At 41.8% G+C, this 20456-nt stretch overlaps 2 protein-coding genes across 7 annotated transcripts in view; both read right to left on the bottom strand.

The window, feature by feature from the left end:
- The window catches only part of NDNF (neuron derived neurotrophic factor), a 29193-nt gene extending 24442 nt beyond the window's left edge, over nt 1-4751 (bottom strand). Inside the window, exons 1-2 of one of the 4 annotated variants that reach the window (XM_069799783.1) lie at nt 4538-4751; nt 738-804 (exon numbers count right to left, since the gene is read on the bottom strand). In XM_069799783.1, coding sequence (XP_069655884.1) covers nt 738-757 — 20 coding nt within the window. In that variant the 5' untranslated portion in view covers nt 758-804; nt 4538-4751. Of the gene's footprint in view, nt 1-442; nt 550-737; nt 805-956; nt 1127-4537 lie in introns of those variants that run through there. The other 3 variants (XM_069799618.1, XM_069799631.1, XM_069799948.1) reach the window with 3 other exon arrangements.
- Nucleotides 4752-19126: 14375 nt separating this feature from the next.
- TNIP3 (TNFAIP3 interacting protein 3) overlaps nt 19127-20456 on the bottom strand; it is a 51363-nt gene continuing 50033 nt past the window's right edge. For 2 of the 3 annotated variants that reach the window (XM_069799528.1, XM_069799363.1), the window contains one exon: nt 19127-19950. In XM_069799528.1, coding sequence (XP_069655629.1) covers nt 19919-19950 — 32 coding nt within the window. In that variant the 3' untranslated portion in view covers nt 19127-19918. The remainder of the gene's footprint in view (nt 19951-20456) is intronic. The other variant, XM_069799439.1, reaches the window with a different exon arrangement.

Below are 20456 nucleotides of genomic sequence, written 5' to 3'. Positions count from 1 at the left end.
GTTCGGGGAGCGAGGGAGATTTTTCTTACTATTACCTCTGAGCTGCAACGAAAAGGCAGAAAGTCTCCTTTGCCGTTTAAAAACAACCCCCTCTCTCTTTTTGTTTCTTTTTTGGGCACATCAGTCATAAAAAGTCAAGTGCTACATAAGCATTAAACAAGTTATTACCAATAGCAGCTGATGGGGAATTTCCCCGAAGGTAATCATTCCTTCCCTACTACTTCAACAGATTCGGGGAGCAAAAATAAAATAACCTCCTTTTTTGCAAGACCACTGAGCAAAACTGACAGCGAAGCCTCAGCGGGGGGATGCAAACTGTCATACTCTGTAGGGCGACGATCAGCTTCACTCCATGAAGACACAACCCCCAAAAGAGCTCATGTCTTCAGGGACATGTAGCTGTCCAGACCTCTGCTAATTGCCGTTAGTTACCGCCACTTACCTCCCACTCTGTCAGCTCTCAGAGTAGCCGGGTCGCTCACAGCAAGCCAGCCAGCACTCTGCCCAAGGGTCTGCTCAAAAATACAAGTTCACCGAAAGAAACCCAGGATTAAGAAAAAGAGCCCCATGGGAGCCCCCATCCAGTTATCCTTCTGTTGTCACGTCCCTATTTTTACATATTTCACAACTATATTTATCGCTTTCAGAGAGGTTCAAGGGTAAGAGTTTGGGAAAGGGAGGAAAGACACAGAAGTTTAGAATTAATTTATGCAGGTTTAAGGAAAACCTAAAAATACCTGGTATTCGCACACAGCATCCCGACTTCTTCCTTCCTAGAGGATCGTTTGCCTCCAAATGCAACACCTCAATAAAAAAAAAGAAAAAAAAAAATCTCAGCAAACTACACGTGCTCCTCTTCTGCTGCAGAAGACGCAGAGATTCAATCATCGAAAAATGGGAGAATCTGACTAAATAAGAAAGCCAAAATTAGTAAAGAAAACCCAGTGCGTTCTGACTAGTTTTTCCCCAAGCCTTTGGAGCGTGCAGGAGCCAGCAGAGAGGGATGTGCTCAGGTGAAAGCAGGCAGCTACCTTTGGGTACGATTTGTGGCACAACAGTGTTCTGAAGAGCCTGCAAAAATGGCTGGCTCCGGTTTGAGGTCATTAGAGGTAAAATATTGCTACCCAGCCAAAGAGCTCTTGAGACTGTGCGCTTCACACAGAGGCAAACCGATTATTTTTAACCCGAGGACAGTTTTAGTGCTATTGTTCTTAGAGGGTATTACTGTTTGTGATTTCAGGCGAAGCAAGATGACATCCCTGGGATATTATTTACTGAGGTATGTGAATACCGACTCCTCTGCGTGTAAATAACTCTTTTTTTGGATGCTTGCAGTTCCACCTCTATCGCAACTGTAAATCTCTGTCGTGATTTAAAGCGTAGCACAGAGCGACTCCCAGCCAGAGGAATAGTTAAAACACTTTCGGAATAAGATTTGCTGTTCTCAAAATTTACAAGGTACAAAAATATTAAACACAGATACGGAAGGCGGGTTTGGGATTTAAATGCTGAAAATTATGTGAACGCCTGGGAGCCACTTAAATGGAAACCAAACAATGAGAGCCCAAAATAGGGAAAATGCTAATGGGTAGGTGATTCCTTTTAAATGCATTTAACTGTCCCAGGTACTATCCCAGCACCTAGGAAATTGGTATTGAAATGCTAGCGCCTGAATCCAGAGATGGTTCACGTTTGTACAATCTTTACAGGACCAGGTCCCAGGCACGGCAGCGTACAACACCCAGGGCGAGAAGTCTTTGACTATAAAATGCTGTTCCTTATGCTGATGCGGCAAAACTGAGAAACTAAAGGGGGAGAAGATGAGGAAACCTCTAAATGACTTGGCTCTGGGCACTCACCTTCTCCTTCCACCCTCTCAAAGGCTTCTGGGGAACTGAGTTTTACCAGCCAAAATGGGCTCAAGAATGAATTTCCAGAGCTGCACGCTAAATACTGATGAGAACCAAATCATTCATTCGCATGCAGTCGCAATCTTCGTCTGTAGCTGTGGATCATTTACTCAGGGGCTGAAACTGTTTTGACTTAAGTGAGCAAATAAATATCCAAAATTTGGAACATCTGTAATTGGTTCACAAAGGCGACTGTAAACTGTCTGGGTAACAACTGCGCTCTTCACGGTTTCACCATGCTGGGAGACCCTGTTAGAGTGGATGGATAGGTGCTACCAGAAAGCAAGATGCATGTTATGTATTATGGAGAAAAAGAGGAGGAAATGTTTAATAAGCTATCCAGTGAATAAATCTGAATAATAAATCTTTCTGAAACAAAAATGGAAATGGGCAATTGGATATTCTAGGAGAAGAGAAAGAAGGATAATTCATCATATAAATAATTCATTACAAATTTTAGCACCCAGTGCTGCTGTGCGTTTGGTATGGAGGACAGATGACACTGTGTGTGCTTGCATGTGTGTGTTTAATTGCGTGTGTATATAATTCTTTTTTGTGCAATTATGTGGTTCTCATTGTGATGCAGATCTGAAGATCCGTTATCAGTAATCCATCGATTAACATTTGTTGCTAGGGAAAGGGTATCATTATTTATTAACCTCAGAAACCGAGATGCTAAACCGGACTTATCAATCAATTATGCCTCATAGGCCGTGATGGGTTTTAGTTATGCAGCATCACACAGCGCTCAGTCTCTCAGAAGAGGAATGGGCTGGGCAGCAGGGGCCTCGAGAGGCATCTAGGAAGCGTCTGGCTCGGTAGCTGCTGCTGCCTTCCCCAGCGGAGCAACACATGAATGCCCAGGTGGAGTCCGAGCAGCAGCAGCAGCAGCGTGCAGGTAAGCGATAAAAACGAAATCATTTGCTGTAAGCATACAGATGATGCTCCTGCTTTCAGTAAAAACGCTGATGTTGCTCACTGCGTTTTGCTCGCCTGAGGCTGAGCCACAGGTTTCATCCGAGTAAGAGGTCAAGTTTTTCTCCTGCCCGTTAGGCAGCAAGCGGGTGCTGCTTGAAGCAGTGACCTGCGTGAGAGGTGACGGCCTTTCAGGGCTGGGCAAAGCACAAGCCTGTGAGAACATCTTCCCGGGCTGGCAGGCAGGCAAGGAGCAGCGCGCCCAGCACACTTCCACCGAAAACCCGGAGCTAGTGCGACCAGTGGCAGGGCGGTGTGAGCATCCTGGAAGCGCTCTGCCGGCTCCCTTCTCACCTCGATTACCGTTTCTTGTTTTAATAAGAGACATTTTCTTTACCCTATCTTAAGAAAAATCAAAAGCACATGCAGCAGTTGGCGTGCAGCTTGCAATTTAACTCGATATTTCTCCTGCATCACTTAAAAGTGCTGGTGGGAGAAGGCTAAAACAAGACACCTCAACAGCAGAGCGTGGTTAATACAATTTCACGACAGCCTGTTACGTGCCCTCTAGGCTTTACCCAGCTGCGGTGTAAACTGACGCATTGCCGCTGACCCCAAGAAATGACACGTTTGGGCTGCCCTTAACTCATTACTTGCCTATTTTATCCAATTATGTTTTATTTATTAAGCTAATCTTTAAAATCTCTTGGTGTTGACTGTTTTACACCTCCAGTGCATTCTTTTTAATCCTACTGTTTTATGAACTGATTAACAAGACTTTTTGCTCCAACAGCACAAAAATAAGACACAAATCTAAAATATGGTCCTATTGAATCGAGTAGCCAGCATTGGCATTTCCCATATCATCACTGGAAAGCACCTGCTGTTAGACACAACTGTAGCACTTGTTTTATTTTGCCAAATTTGATGTAATATTATAAAAGCAGGTTAAAGATGAATGATTTCACTGTAAAATCCCAAATCTGCACGTGAAAAATAATGACAAGCAGAGCTCTCATGCTCCAAGCATTATTTCTTAATCATAACTTTATTCTACTGAGAAAAGGAAAATGATGCTATTTCGCAGAATTTAAATAATCCAATCTACTTTCCAGATAAAATTGTTAACAAACCATTATTTAATCTCACATGCCTGCTAGACCCCTTAAACTCTGATACAAAATATCTATTCCTCTAATTAAAACAAATGAATTTAATAAAGGAGAATGGTATGATAATTAGACGCATTATGAAGTATAGGCCACTTTGATCTAGAACATGCATCCTTTAATTCTTATGCGACTACGTGTTCCCACAGACACAGCCCAGACCTAAGATCTTGTTATATTCCTGTCTTCAAAGAATAATTGTTTTAGACATGTCACCGCAAAGTGCTTATTCAAGTCACTATTTTCGACCACAGTATTACACACTCACACAATGGAGCAACAAATTCTTTCCTTGGCAACAAGAACCAGCTGTTCAAAACTGGTACTTAAGACTAAACGCTAACTTAATTTTTTTTTTTTTTGCATTTAATGCTTCACGTGCCTTAAACTTCAGCTATACGTACAGCTTCTGCACACACCTGGACAAACAGGACATTCTGCTCCTCATAAAACCTCAGAGCAAAAGCAGTAATTGCAATTTTTAGGGCCAATTTGAGGACTTCATAAGTATTTATCTGTGAAATACAAAAGATTGCAACTTACATGGCAGAAAACTAGAACCGATTTGAAGAACTGATTTCGGGTTTATCTGATGACAGCTGACTGAGAAGGATTTGCCTTCACACGGGACAGACAAGGGGGGGTCTGTAGTATCCGAATTCCTTCCATGCTACTGAAAAATCCACAGCATCAACCTCCTCCTCCTCCTCTTCTCCTTCCTCCCTCAAGGTGAAGACCAGCCTTCGATATCCTCAGCTCCCATTTCAAGACTGACACTTCTTCCTTTCTGGTTAACCAATGACAAGAAGAAAAAAAATTACAAACTCCACTCAGCGGAAACACCCAAATCACCCTCATGATAACATTTTTCCCTTTGGACTTTCCCAGAAGATCCCAAGCTGAGTGTAACATGAAGATGCTCAGAATTCTTAGCATTTTTGTATAACTACGGCACATAACGCTGCTGTGTGCAGTAGGCATGGCGCTCTCTTGATAGAATAAGCGTTGACCCATGTCACCAAGTGTATTTAATCAGCAGACACCCACGATTGCTAGGAAATCGGAATATGCAATTTACTTAATAGACAGAAAACACTGAGAAAGAAAGAGCAAAAGGGAAATTGTCAGTCATTGACTAGATGACACCATTGCTGGGAGAAATCTGAAATATCTCAGAGCTAAGATTTGATTCTCTGTAATTACCGGTAAGGACCAATGAGGAAACGCACTCTTAACCTATATCCTCCGGGGAGCCCCAGGTTCCAACTTTATCCATTTTCAAGGTCTGCACTATGGGCTGTAACAGTACAAAAAGAGGTTAAATTAAGCATGGTGTAATGTCTGGCTACTGTAAAACTACAACTAGCCGCCACACAATGCTTAAAGTATACATCCAGCTACGTTAACTCACGTATGCTCCTTTTTTCTTATCCAAGCATATCCAACAGCACCCAGCAATTAGCAGTGATGTTTTGTGTGCTGGCATTCGCTTATACAGAGTGGAGGAGAGCTCCAGGCAACAACAGAGTGGGATGGCGAGCTACAAAACAGTTCTTCTAAAGGCATTATTGAAGGGAAGCTCATCCTACATGATTTAGAATAAAAGATCATCTGACTGTTTTTAGTCTCACAAACCCAGAAATCCCATGGTACGAGGCAGTAGGCCTGCTTCATGTCATCTGAAACTAGAGGCTGTTTGGTATGAACACATTTTTTGGTTGGTTGGTGGAGCTTAAAATAAATCTGATAGCAAGTGAGTCAAATTCAGCTTTACGTTACCCCCGGGACATCCCTGGTGCCATCAAGATGGCTACGTTGTATTACAGAGAACAGAGGTGGGCTGCAATGACTTGCCCGTCTCATTAGAAGGTGAAATTAGTAATATCCCTTCATTTTGCTTTCCATGAAGAATGTGGCTTATTACTACCTCACGCTGCAAGGAGCAGGGGCCAAATCTCACTGGTGCTCGTACCACCCATGTTGAAGAAAAGCATAATGTCCTCATAGCCGGAGTGTTTACATTGCTCTCTGATGTATTAGTGTAGTTGTTTGATTACGTGAATAACAAATGTGCTTCTAAAAATGTGTTTTTAAAAGCTTTTGAAGCACAAATCTGAGAGGTGATGTGCATACCAAACTAGCACAGTCCTGGTGGCAATGGCGTGTAGCTGGACCTCTGAATTCACGGATTACGTCTTTCAGAAAACTTCACAGACTAAGACACACTTAACTCTGCTTTCTTTGCCACATTCCAAAGTTTTATTAGCTGTCTTTTAGGTAACTAAGTTTAAGGTTGAATACTTTTCCTTCTCACACCCCAATCGTACTTTTTTTTTTTCCTCTGAACCATTAAGCAAGTTTTCCGGTGCTTTGATTTTATATGGGTTTAATAGCTAAGGGGTGTAATTATTATAATTAAATACGGGAAGCATACTAAGGGACAGAAAGATTTGAGGGAATGAGTGCTATAACAGTTCTGCAAAACAAGTCAGCGACAAGAAAACAAAAACATCAGTGAAAGCTTCAAGCACTTCTAGCTGCAAAAATACATTTCCTTTTTCTGCATCTTTAGCATCAAACGTTTCCTGTTAAAAGCAAGTGCTTGGGAAGCCAGGCTTGCTCAATTCAACCCCGTTACGTGAAACAATCCAATAAAAACGAGGTCTATGTCCTATTTTCTCAGCTTCTGCAGCAGCCTGCTGGAGCTTTATCCCTCAAACAAGAGCTCCATCTGGTGGACTTTCCCCAAAACGTGGAAGCAGCCAGCCAGCCCTCTCGGGGCCAAATTCAGGTGCCCCAACGACACATGGGAATTTCAGCCATAACTTACTTCAGGGGATGGATTTTGGCCCTCAGGGTCAAACCCAGAGTTACAAATCCCTCCAACGAGAATTGACAGGACCAGCCGTCCAGCATCAGCACTTTGCCATGGAGTTGGTCTTGCTTCAGTCCACCCTGACTGTGCATTCAAAGGACAACTAACCCAAAGCTCGCCCTGCCTGGCTGTTCACCTCTCGCAGAGGTGAGAGGTGAACCAGAAATCGTAACCAGATTTGTGTCAGAGAGAGTCTCTGACCTTCTGTGCTCTGAAAATAACCTGTGGAGTTGTCTTAAGTGCATTTTCTGATGTCAAGCCTTACAACATCCCTGTGCAACCACTATCACGGTCTTTACTGATGGAGAAAACAAGACACAGGGAGACTAAAGGCTATTTCAGTTTCCTGAAGAGAGGTACCTAACACCCTCTGAGACATCTCTGGGTGTCCTATTTGGCTACAGCTGCCCATACTGAAGGGCGTAAGCCTCCCATTGCCCAGTACCGTATCTGCAGATGTTTTGGATACCCAGTGGCCTCTCAGATGGCAGTAGGTGACTGTCTTTAGACAACAAACAGAGCCAAGTGAGACTTGTTTCTGGTCACATGGCAAACCAGTGACAGAAGCCCTGATCCCTAAGCACCTTCTCCAGCTACCGCACCTGGCTGCATTGACAAGAGACAGTACAGCTTAGGAACAACAAAGTTCCCAAGTTTGCACTTTAGATTGTTACCATAGTTTTTAATCCTCTCTTATTAAACACCGGATCCTGTTAAAGATATTTTGCCGAGTCTAAGTAGGACATCTATTTCAAAGATCTGTAATTGCTTCCCATCCCAAGTGAATAGATGATAAAGACCAATGCAGAAGATTAAAAGTTAATTGCAATAAATTGCATTGGCCAGGAAAGCAAAATTTAAAAACACAAGATCGAAATGATATAGAACACAATTATGCAAAGCTTAAAACCCAACATCTTATATAACAGGAGAAATTTGTCTCTGACTAAAGAACACAGCATGTGGGAACGTACATAACGTGTTTGCCTTCAGAAGGACTCGCTGTGTTGTCTCTGGTAGGAGCCTCCACAAATTGGACAGGGTAGCAGGATTCATACAGCTATGTGAACGGCTTGCACATAGCCTCAGATGTGTGTGTGTAGTCAATAAGCCCGACGAGTTTGTCTGTTTTTTCATAGTATTCATATGTTGTGAGGAGCAAAAGGCACAACAGAGACGCTTTCTATTTACAATTTCCTTGTAGCTAAGCACATCAGAGCTATTCAAAAGAAGTTATTTGTGACTCTTGATAAGCTCAAGGACTGCTTGTTAGAAGATGGGCAATTAACAGAAAAATGTACGAAGAGAACTGAATGTCTGTGTGTGGTCCTCAGGAAAGCCCATGGGAGAGCTTGCCTCAAGACATTAAGAAATCTGTGCAGATGAGCTTACTACTGAAGCCATAAGAGCCAAGGAGGAATTGACGGGATACATTTATTTAATCTTTCCTCTCGTTTTTACAACACCAGCTGGAGGAACACAGGGAGTCAACTAAATCAAAGAGTCAGTGTGGAAAGAGCACCCCTGAACTAAGTGGCTGGAAACACTTTTGGGGTATTACTATCCCAAATGAAATTGTTTGCTTAAAGATAATTATTTTTCTCAGCACCAGCTTTAAGGTTTTCCGTACAAGCCAATGAAATACTTTCCAACCCCAGTTTCTTCTCCCACCCCTCCACACAGAACTGGCATTTATTGTCTGTAAACACCATGACCTGCTGTGCCGGAAGGCTCTGAGGAATGTTACTAAGATCACTGCTTAAAAAACTCTTACACTGAATCCAAGAAACGTGCAGGCAAAAATTTCACAGGCCCCAAGTTTCTTACTGGAATCTACTTTCTCCTGGGGTCCACGGGTAGCTCTTCTTTTTTTTCTTCCTCTTTTGCTAATGTTTCCGAGAATAGTCAGAATCCAAACTTGGAAAAGGAGGTCCGTGTGGCAAACACGTACCCCCTGGGAGAGGAAAGCGCTCTATCACACTGTATATAGAGTATTTGCGCAGTGCTAACCAGCTAACGCAGGCAGAGAGGGCAAAGTCATGTAATGCTTTCATGTACAACTAACAATTGATGGTACCAGTTATCCCAAGGACAAGTTCCAAAAAATAAGAACATACACTACCTGGCAATATCCCCAGCAGTGCTGAGAGAACAGGTCTTTCAAGGGTGAACGGTTGCTTTCTAAGATTGGCAAGTGTTGGCTCAGCAAGGAGAAAGGGAAAGGAAACAGCATTTTAAAACCAAGCAAAAACCACATAGGAAACGTACAGCTTAGAAGGCATTCATTTTCCCCATCACCATCATAATCTTTGAAAATGGGACAAGATACAGCACATTTGTTTTCAAAAGATATTTTACTCCTGTTAAGAAAGAAGTGGGATGATGGAGAACTAAAGAGGGAGACAGCATTAGCACCAGCTACAGCTTAGCCACAGCAACGCAATGCCAATTCAGTAAAGGTCTGGCACTACACAGACAAGGCAGCATCCTCAGGTGCTGCTTATTACATCCCACTTTTCCAGAGAAGATAGCGTGGTTTCTCTGTGAAACCATCAAGATGATGATGACGACCATGTCCACATAAATCCCATTGCTGAATCAAGGGAAGACCAGCACCAAAGCACTTCAGCTGTGCTAACTTCAGCCTGGCATCAATAAGGACATTTCAATATATTGTCTAGATTAGCTGCCAGCCCATCAACTCATTTATCATGTGCTAATTTATAACCTTCTCCTGCTTTATTGATAACATGACAGATTTCCTCTGAATTGGCCTGGATCTGGATTACAAATATTCTACATTTTACATGCTCATTCCTTCTAGAGTCAATAAAGCTCCTTCCCAGCAGAAAGTCACATATGCAGCTGTTTGAAGAATTTTATGATCCCCAAAGCAGAGATAAGGCTGTACAGCAGTGACTGTATTTTGATACCCTTATTCGGACAAAGTTCCCACTGATGAAAACATACAGGTTGGACTCCACCTTCTGAACATGTCCTGATTTTTTTATATATACATACACAAATGTGCACATATGTTACTGACATTTTATGTTCTTATTTTACTGTTCTGCTGGCATACAATTTCATCAATGAATGACTACCAAAAATATAAAAGCCTCAGTTCCCTAAATAGAGGAATGCACTAGGCTTAATTTTATACATGAGGTTACACTATTTTGGTGTGCACTCCTTGTAATACATCTTCAGAGTCCTGAATAAAGATGGAGCTTTCTTTCACTGGAACACTAGTCAACTGGAAACACTGGAAAACCAACCTATCATGTTACATGAGTGTAACCTCATGTAACCCTGTCTTGTGTTATATGACCATAATGGAAATAAAGATTGATCACTATTACCCACCTATCTGCCTTTTATGGCTTTATCAGACAGCCTTCTGAAAGACAACTGTTCCTCTACAAAATGAAGAGTATGAAACATAATACTCTTATGGAAACAATACATATATCAGAAAAACATGTGTATGGTCTGTAGTATAACCACTCAGGCAGAAACCGATCACGTGCCTAACTCTGCAAGATTCAGATCATGCAGACTGCAATATCAAGAAAAACATCACACTAATGCCATAATTATCTGTGTGTCCACAGTACGTAACATACACACTCCACATTTATTTACTACAACCTGCCTCTCCCCCTCAGAAAAATCTCACCAGCTCTGCAGGACCAGGCATGGAGATCGAACAGGCAGCATGGCCCTGAGTCGATGAAGTTGGGTCTGCTAGGGACAAGTCTCACCTGGCTGAGGTTCCGTGTGGATTCGCTGATGTCTAATAAGGCTGGAGCACATGCTGCGATTTCCTTGAGCGAAGAGGTTCCCCTATCTTCTACCTGCCCACCTCTAGGAAGCTAAAACCTTTGAGACCTGTTGGCTTTCTATCAAATTTGACTGAAGCTGGCAAACGTGACATTTAATAGATGTTACAAAGTCACTGGGAAGGCCTGGCAGACGCGTGCATGCACTCTCAGGGACATGCCTGCATGCAGCCAGCACAGCTTCATAAACACTGCTCCACAGGAAACCAGGCAAAGAGCATGGACCTGTTCTGCCTGTGTCCCTTCCCCTCCATGCAAGGATGAGGCAGGGTCATACCTGTGTTTGGGAACTCCTAAAAACAATCCACTCCCTGTAATGAAGAGCTTGTGCCTTGTGCAACAGAAACCAATGCTGTGAAGTGAGGGAATGGCCGGGGAAGCCTTTGTGGAAGCCAGTTTTTATACTGTACTTTCTCACTACAAAGGAAAGGTGTTTAAATTGCCCAAAGTGGTTTTTCAGGCTTGTCTAAAATTGTGTATTTTCAGACAAATCCAGCCTTCTTCTCGGCTGCGAGCACAGCTCTGCCAGAGAGGCACTGACCTTCTCCCTCCTGCTGAAATACCACACGCCGCTGGGTGAAGGAGGCCGAGGAGATGAAAGGCATCTGCTGCCCATTGCTACTCCAGCAACACTCACGGAGGTGCACCACGAGCCTTTCCGCAGCCTGCGGGAAGAGAGGAGATGGTGGTTTAGCTCTGGAGGCCCCTCATCCCGAAAGGAAAAATAGAAGTGGAACAACAGTATGCTTTTGTGAGCGGTACAGACCACTTTGGAGCCCAATTAAACTGTTCTAGTAAACTCAAAGTACTCTTATAAAAGAGTAAATAAAAATCAATGGAAATGCACTTTTCCCTCACCAGTGTATAAACAGAAAGCCGGCGCTGAGAAAGCAAGCATGGTGGCAGGGAGTGGACTCTGCCAGCCCTGAATACAACGCATCGTTAACACAAGCAAAGCTTCTCAGCCTGGGAAGACTTCAAAATTAAAGCCTGGTGAAGCTTGAACTCCAGGTTAAAAAGAAATCTTCATTTTTTCTTACCACAACGCTCTCCCCTGGGGACACAGCATACTGACTCTTGTTATGTGGCCAGGTTAAAAGTTTTAGCAATCCTGCTAGATTTCTTTCCTAGAGGAAAGAGCATGTATATTTATATAAAGAGGTCTTACGCTCAAATCTTCACAACTGAACACTTATTTTCTATGTGTATAATATAAATATGCAAGTACGCACATGAGCACAAACTGGGATGTGTTCATGTGTGCGTGAACGTCACCACCTGCACGTACGGTCCTTAGACCACCTGGAAGAATCTGAGTTATCTACATGTATTTTTCCTATTTTTCTAGGAAAACCCATGCAGTTTAGCAAAGCCAGAATCAGCCTGGCTCTGCAGAGTCCCACCAGGTTTCTGGGGACTTCAGAGGCAGAAAGCCTGCAGAATTTCAGGGACTAATCTGTAGAAGTTTAAAGTAGCCTGAAGAATTTAACGGAGATTTAGATGTCTGCAGCTGAAATGTAGTATTTTTGAGAATGATGGACCAAGATGAGTGGCATCTGGTTAGTAGTCATGAAACATTATGTCAGCGTTACGCCCTACTAGCATACATAAATCAAGGTGCAATGTCTATATCATTTTCTTCTCAGATGAAGAAAGGCTCACAGCTTTCGTAAGATTAAGCTGTTCTAAAACAAAATGAAATACTGCTCGTAAACAGCAGTGATGTTTACATACAGAAACTGAACAAAATTGGGCGAAATAGGCTGAATTAATCAGAACAAACAAGAAACTCATAAGGGATATTCCTTCCTTATTAATATCCTCCCCCTCCCTGGTACTACTCAGAAGTTTTTTTCTTTGCCTTTCCCACGTCTCTTATCTGTGCTTTCAGATACAGAGAGCCTCACAACATGCTACAGCTTGAATGTTTGCATTCATCAAAGTGAAAACTTCTATTAAAAGAATTCAATTATTTGGAAAAGTTTCCTGGCAGTACAGCACCACCTTTCTAAGTTCACTTCCAATGGGAATTTTACTTTCCATAAACTTTGTTTGACTCATAAAATACAAATAGATGGTTTGCTGACTCCAAAGTAAAGGACTTCAGAGGAATGAGCATGAAAAGTGGAGCCTGTCACAAGCATCTGTGGAACAGTAGGAAGTTACGGTAAGCTTGTGAATAGTAGCACTGTCTAAGGCTCCCCCTGGGAATACTATTAAATTAACAGCACATTCAGATTAATTGCCTTTTTTTTTTCTGGGGATTTTTTTTTCAGTTGCCCAACAGGTATCTTGTAATGCAGAATTGTGGTTCACAGAGGTCACCCTGTACCGCATTGGGTTTGATTTGGTGGTGAGGTTTTCTGGTTTTGCAGCTTTTTCCTAGCTGTGTTTCACAGTCCCGAGTTATTAATTTATCAGACAGAAACAGAAAAGCAGCTACAGCGCTCTGACCCAACCACACCCAAATCCTCAGGGAAGTCAGATGTCTCTTCAGAAGTCATGAACAGTGAGATAACAACATCACACACGCTTTGAATTTTAATTGTCACTATTAAGGATTAGGAACAATCCCTGTGAGCAACTAATTTTGCTGGCATTACTGAGCCAGACTCAAGCCTGCTTTTAGCTGTAATGCAATATTCATGCCTCAAACCCGATTTTAGCAAGTTCCGTTCCCTTCTAGAGCAAGTACATCACTGGAGGCTCCAAGTCCCCTGTTTAGTATCCCCACCTTCACTAACTCCTGGCCACAGGGGAATTATAACAGGGAATAAAGTAATCCCTGCCTTGCCACTGCCAGTGTAAGAGAGCATTGTTACACCAGTTCATAAGTGATCGGCTTTTCTCCTGTATGGCCATAATGTTCCTTCCCAAAAGAAAGCTGAAAATGTGGGGAGACTGATTGCCCCTCCAAAGCTGTTTTGATGTCTGAACAGGTCATTTATGTTGAAAGAATTTTATTTGAAATAACCTGCTCTTTGGTGTTGATGACCGTGTTTTCCTGGTATCATTGCGAGTCCTTCCATTCAGCACGACTAGGATTGTTTCTTCCAACCCTTTACTTCTACAGATTCCATGCTGGGTCATGACTAGAAAGGACAGGCTGCAAATTTGGCATTGCAGAGAAAGAGGGTAAAAGAATAGGAATTACAAAAAGACCAGCTCTTATTTCAAACTTCAGAAAAATGCAGCTCTTACCCAACTTTTAGCATAGGGAAATAATCTGGCTGGTGCTTTATGCCTAGCCTTAAGTAACAGTTTAGTGACTGGTGTATTTAGTCAAAGAGATAGCTGGTTTTGTGAAAACCTTACAAAGGACCTATGCATGTGCCAGCTCTGCAGGGTAATGCCATTACCTTAAATGGATTAACTTGGGATTTACATGACTAAGAGCTGAGATACAGGATGCCTGAACACTGGAAGGCACAAAATTAAAACTTCCTCCAAGAAAATTAAAACATCTCCCTCTCTCTTCTCAACTAAATCAAACAATTAAATGAAAGAAACCAACCTGATGATGAAAATGCCAACAAAGGAGCTTTACCATTCATCAAAGCTGTAACTTCTCTCTTAAGTCATGCAATACAAACATTAGCGGCACACATCCTGCTTTCGCTCCACAAGATTTCCCTTCTCCAAATCCTTTCCCTTGGCTATGGGAAGAGCCCCAGACCCCACCTTGGTCTGATACCTCCCACTAGCCTAACAGAGTTGCAGTCTACGGTCTCAGTCTTGCAAGATCTTGACTCCTACACTGATCAACAGATTGTATCAGGAACCGTGCCCCATCTCGTACCCTACCTGCCGGCCATCGTTGCCCTCAGCCCTGCTCTCACCATCACCAGCCCATTTCACGGTCGGTGGCCAGCATGGACCCTTTGCTCTCGCATAAGCAACCCTTGAACAGGAAGCACCTGGGTGTTCCCCATTTATAGGGCAGGTGGAAGCGAGGCCGTTGCTGCCGTAAGTGAAAACACAGCATTAGCCGGCATCCTGGCTCCTGGTGGGAAAGTGTTTTATTAATCAAAAAAATACATTCCACCCTGTGGTGTCTTGCAGACCTTTAAACTTGCATCTGCAAAAATCAGAGAAATTCTTCTGTCATTCTCACAACAAAGTTAAAATACAGAAACCATTTTTAAAACATGAGGATTTTTTTTTTTTTTTAAACAAGAGAGAACTTCAGCCTGATGATTAGAAATACTCTGTAAGCTCAGCACAGGATGGTATGGGCAAGGCAGAATTCCCAGCTCATTAGGGTAAGGCTGCATTCCCAGTCTATTATAGGGGGAAGAACAGGGGGAGCTGGAGCAGCTGAGCTTGCTTGACCACAAGGTATTGTCATACACCACCAGCTTTTTCTCATTCTATTCTAGACTACAGAAAGGGAGAGAGGGATGAAGACTGGAAATTTGGGGCATCTCATAATCCTAATTCCCCCAAAACATGTTGTCATGGAAAGTGAAATGCTGACAGAGCAATGACTGGTAGAAGGTTGGGAATATGGCATGGAGCTAATGAAGTGCAAGTCTTTGGGTGTGGGGAACCAAAGCCAAAGGGTGCAGTGCATTCTTTAATCCACAGCATTCACCGTGCATATCTAGTTCTACTATTTATATAATTCATTTCAGCTCAGAAGAAAATATTTTCGTTGATGATGTGTTCTTGCTATAATTCACATGACTATATATAACGCTTTGCATTGCAGTGGGTAACACATTAATCCCTCTTACAGGACTGTAGAATGGCATTCCTTGCCAGTGGATCTAGAAACTAAAGCCCTGACCTTCTCCTACATATTATTAAAAGACAAACAAGAATGGTATGCTGGAATTTGAAAGGCCATTGCAAGCAAAGAAGGTTTAGAAATCAATCATACAGGGAAATTGGGAAGTGGGGTTACAGGAGAGATTTGAAGGAAGACAGGAGCATTTCTGACAGGCAGAAGCTGAAGACTCTGCAACAGCAACATCATCTTATATAGGATGCAAAAGCTGTGCTCCGGAAGGCAAGAGGAAAGATAAGAAACTGGGAGAGCCTGAGAGAGTGAAATGTTATGTGGGAGATGAATGAGAGATGAATGTTTATTATTTGGACAGGAAATCTAATATTGATGCAGTAAAAGATAAAAAACTAGCGAATGGATTAAAGGAGGAAAGTAATGTCATCTAGGATTTTGCTTGTAATCTATCAAGTCATCCTCAACTGTGATATCTAGCCTTCCCAGCCTACGACAGCATAGGTGTGTATTCGGGGCACCCCATGTGCTTTGCCTACAGCATTATCATGAATCCAATTCCTCTTATATCCAGAGTTTCTGAGGAAATTAAAACAGGTCCTAGCTTTTACCAGCAATTTCAAAGTAACAGTTTTTCCTTCCTAAAACAAATGACAGCCTGAGACTAAGGAAGGATGCTATTTAGTGACATCTTGCTTATCACCAATGAAATCTTCATATCATGCCACATATTATCTATGTATAAGAGTAGAAAGAAATAGCTATAGAAATTGAATGGAATAAGCATTGGCATGACTGTCACTTCAGGCCTTCAGAAGAAAAAGACAATCTTAAAACAACATACATTTTTTACAAGGCACAGAGCTTAAAATACCTGAGAAGTAAAATAGTGGTGAATCAAAACAAAAAACTTCAAGTCAGCAAAATGCTGGTGTCACATCTGCTAGCTCCATAAGAAAGTGGGGAAAAAAGAGAGAGAGAGATAAAAAATAAAGCATACGACAAAAATTCCCAAAAGACCCCAAGCCTTTAAGTACCTTTTTTGTGTTAATGACTCCATGAGTTCAAATGTGCTCCTATTCTAATGTTGGATAATTACTGTTATGGTAATCAAAACATCATTTAGTGAATCCAGCATATCATGTTGAAAATAATGTAAAATAATATTGTAAGCAGATAATTTAACTTGACATATAAACACTTGCTCTCATTCACAGAAATGAAAATTTTTCCACAACATGTTTAGTATATAGCACTGCAACCAAATGGAAAAAGTTCAGTTTAGAAGAAAAGTCTACACAAACTCATGCCAAAACATACAAAAAATGTTCCCCCACATCTGTTATTTAATAAAATTTCATGTGTCTATTAGCTGTCATAACTCATCATTCAGAATCTGTACAAACACATGTCAACACGCACACTCCCACCAGAAGTAACAAGGCTTTCCAAGGGCTGATCATGACCAACGCCTGGATCTCCCCCATCATTTTAACACACTGAGTGATCAGCTTCATTATGGGTCAGTTCCTTATCGTATACCTAAAATTTCATCACCTTGTAAGTATTTTTAATATGGCAGTTGAGTAGGTCACACAGGCATACAAGTCAAGCACTCCTGATACATCTCGCCTGGTGGGCAGACTGGCCAGCACCGATGCAGGACAAACATGGCCAGGTCACACTGGTCTTTCTGCTGGATGAGTGAAAACATCCCCTTAAACTGCTGAGAAGTTTTGACAGAAAATCACTTTATGCTTGTCTTGTTTCCCCAAGCCACTGTGAGAGAGGAAATTGTGGGGCAGAAACCACAAGTGTAGTTCACTACTGCTGTTACAGGTTTGGGTATTCACATAAGTGTCTGGTCTGGTATGAAAAGAAAGTTACTCTCTGTATATGAATTGCTCCTCTTGCAATGTGCATAATAATTCCAATATTCCCAAACCCTGAGCAGTTCCTACAAGAAAAGGAAGGAAAAAAGAAAAGGCCTTTCACAAACACATTAGCCCTTACTGTGAAATTGGTCCACTCACTACTGATACTCAAAAATATCAGAGAACGCTAAATAGAAAGAATCAGATGGAAAATAAAATATGTAACAAAGACTGTGAAATGCCAGAACGTTCTTTAAAAGGCCAGAGGAAGAACTGGGAGTGCTGATACCCAGGTTTGGCAAACCTTAAGGAAGAAAAAACGCCTGTTATGAGTACCATGATTGATTTTAACTAAAATAACTCACCTCCTCAAACTTGTCTGGGTCACTGCAGAAAGCGTATCCTTTGGGGGTGTTTGAGTCTGACAATGCTAATTCAAATAGATGACAGCACCTGCATTTGGGAAACATACATCATTACAAGAAAAATCAAGAGGAAAACCAACTGTACAGGCATTTTATATGCATTTTGAAAGATAAAAATTCTCCATCATATAATACAAGGAATACCCTACACTTAATGTGATTAGGATCTGTGTGAGTCAAGGTTTACAGTCTTGTGCCCAAGCCAGCCAAACATTAAAAACCCATGACTACACAGAGAAAAAAAAGATAGCCCTGCAAACTCTATTTTCCTACTGTGAATGGGTGGTGTTGAATCATCCGCTTGGGCCAGATAATGCTTGCACAAGCTGTCAGATAATGAGTTAAGCGCCACAAATGGAAGGCACAAACCTTTGTGGTAAGTTGGGGAAAACACTGGAAATGAATGAAACGGGGGTTTGTTGCCTCCCACACCAATGACACAGAAGCTTGTCTGTTTTGAGGATTCACAACATCTTTGAGTGCAGGGTGCTCTGCCCACAGCACTGGTCACCTGCTGAGAGCTCGCATTGAATTAGGTTACATTATAATTGGATTTTCCGAAGGCACCATATTAGCATTTTCCATGATCTCACCCTTATTAGCCAAATCACTAATCAGGAGTTGCGCGGTTATATTGTTTGCTGGTTAAACTATCTGCTGCTACAGTGTCTGTAAGCCAGCTCCAAATTCATGCAGAGATAAAAACTCCTATCTCTCTAACAGAGACTCGGGAGTTTATTCTGTAGCTAAAGTTGCAGTCAAACTCTAATTTTCAATAGTTCATGAAAAAGCAATTTCTCTGCAGAGGCCGGTTTGCTCAGTGCTTTGCTCATGTTCTTCCTCAGTCTGTATTAGGAGTGTCGTTTCTTTGATCTGTGTAGGCAAAAGTAGCATCATTGTAAAATATAACAGCAGAAAAGTCCTTTCCCATGGACCGTTCCCCATTGTGTCCAAAATCAAATGCTGAACATGTTTAATCCTGCAAGGTTATTATTTTAATGCACAGGCCTTTGTATATTGATGGGAATGGAAATACCTGTTCTAAAAGCAGAAATGACACAGGCAGGCGGTCTCGTAACTGACGAGACTGTCTTTGTACAGCTCAAAAAGCTGTTTGTGTGGGAACTTAAACTCATATTAACTGCCTCTGAGCTATAAGGAAAGCACACAGGACATCTCATGGGGCCTTATGGTGCGAAAATCTCAATTCCTTCTTTCAGGTGGGATCCCAGCAGGTTCACGTACCTGTCTCCCAACAGCTGCCCTCTTAAAAGCCTGAAGGGAAGAGACAATCCTGCAAGTAGATTATCAAGTAATGTTTGCTGAACACCAATTCACCACAATTTTCTGAAAAAAATTCACGGTCTAAATACAATTTCATTTTAAAAGCAAGGATTTATTCTCAGATTAGAGGTTAACACAATGATGTTCAGATTCATTACAAGAATCACTTGGAAATATAAAGCCATTTTCACTTAGAAGTTAAACCCATTAAATATTTCTACTAAAATTCTTCTGATACAAGTAAGTACACACAGAAAAAACTGTGATTACATTTTTCATATAATTCTGGAGCCAAAACAAAAGGAGAGCTGGCCTTGACTCAAAAAGGGGAGTAGGCACCTTCTACCTGGCCTGGCATCAGCGGTACCCTGCTTACAATTAACACAAATTTGTTACAACAGCAAAGCAGATTTCCTTTTTAACAAACAACCAAGAAAAAGAGTACAGAGTTCAAGATGGTATATCAACAAATCATTCCCTGGAATCAAATAAAAAACCCTATAATTCTCAAACAAAAAAAATATCACAACACTACCGGGCTTATAAGCTCTTGAATTCAAACCAGATGTGACTGTCTCTGAATCCCCAGCAATAGCTGCATCTTTTCTCATAAGGCTTTTTAACAGATTCTCATAGGCAGCACAAACAGCATCTTCAGAACAAAGGGCAATAATGCTTCCCAGCAGAGTTTAACTGGATCCTGAGGATCACTAGCCTGTATGATCTGCTTTTCTATTGTCCTTGCGGCTATTTCACCAGGCATAAATAACATGCACTGAAGAGATAAGGAGCTAGGGGAGAAAAAAACCAGAATGAAACAGAATAATGAAGTTGCAAGACTAGCTTGCAGCGTTTGGTCTAAGCTTCTCCAGGTTATAGGCTGTCAGCGATGGGCTCCCTTCTCCGAGGATGAATCTGCAAAAGTATTTCAATAAAAATTATTTTGACATTGAGAAATACAACTTACTTATGATTAATTTCCCTCTATTTTGTAACACATACACCACCACCACCCCTGGAGCCAATACTGTACATCATTACAAGCCTGTAATCAATCCAACACAAATGACAGTGTGAAGAAGCAAAAGAGGTTAGGGGTACCATACAGCGCACTAGTAGCCTCTCTCTCTCTCGACTTTCATCTAGTCCTGATTGCAGATACGGAGCAAACAGTAGGGTCTAGTAACTTAAAGCCCCTATGTAAAATCTTTTTAGACCTCTAAAAAGAACAGCTGACATTCAGCAGTGCTCATAGGTATAAACTAGCACTAGGTGCACCCAAGAGAGTTGGTAAGTATGACAGAGGGAAGAATTAGATAGTAGTACCTACAGCTAAGTAGGTGTCTGTGGTTCAAAGATGTGTTTGATAGTAACTCACTTGAGCTAGGAAAACAAAATAAAATTGAAGAAAGGAAATATAC

This window comes from Haliaeetus albicilla, chromosome 1, assembly GCF_947461875.1.
Source record: "Haliaeetus albicilla chromosome 1, bHalAlb1.1, whole genome shotgun sequence".
Lineage (NCBI taxonomy): Eukaryota > Metazoa > Chordata > Aves > Accipitriformes > Accipitridae > Haliaeetus > Haliaeetus albicilla.
The sequence above is the reverse complement of the archived record's forward strand: the minus strand, read 5'-3'. Positions and strand labels throughout refer to the sequence as shown.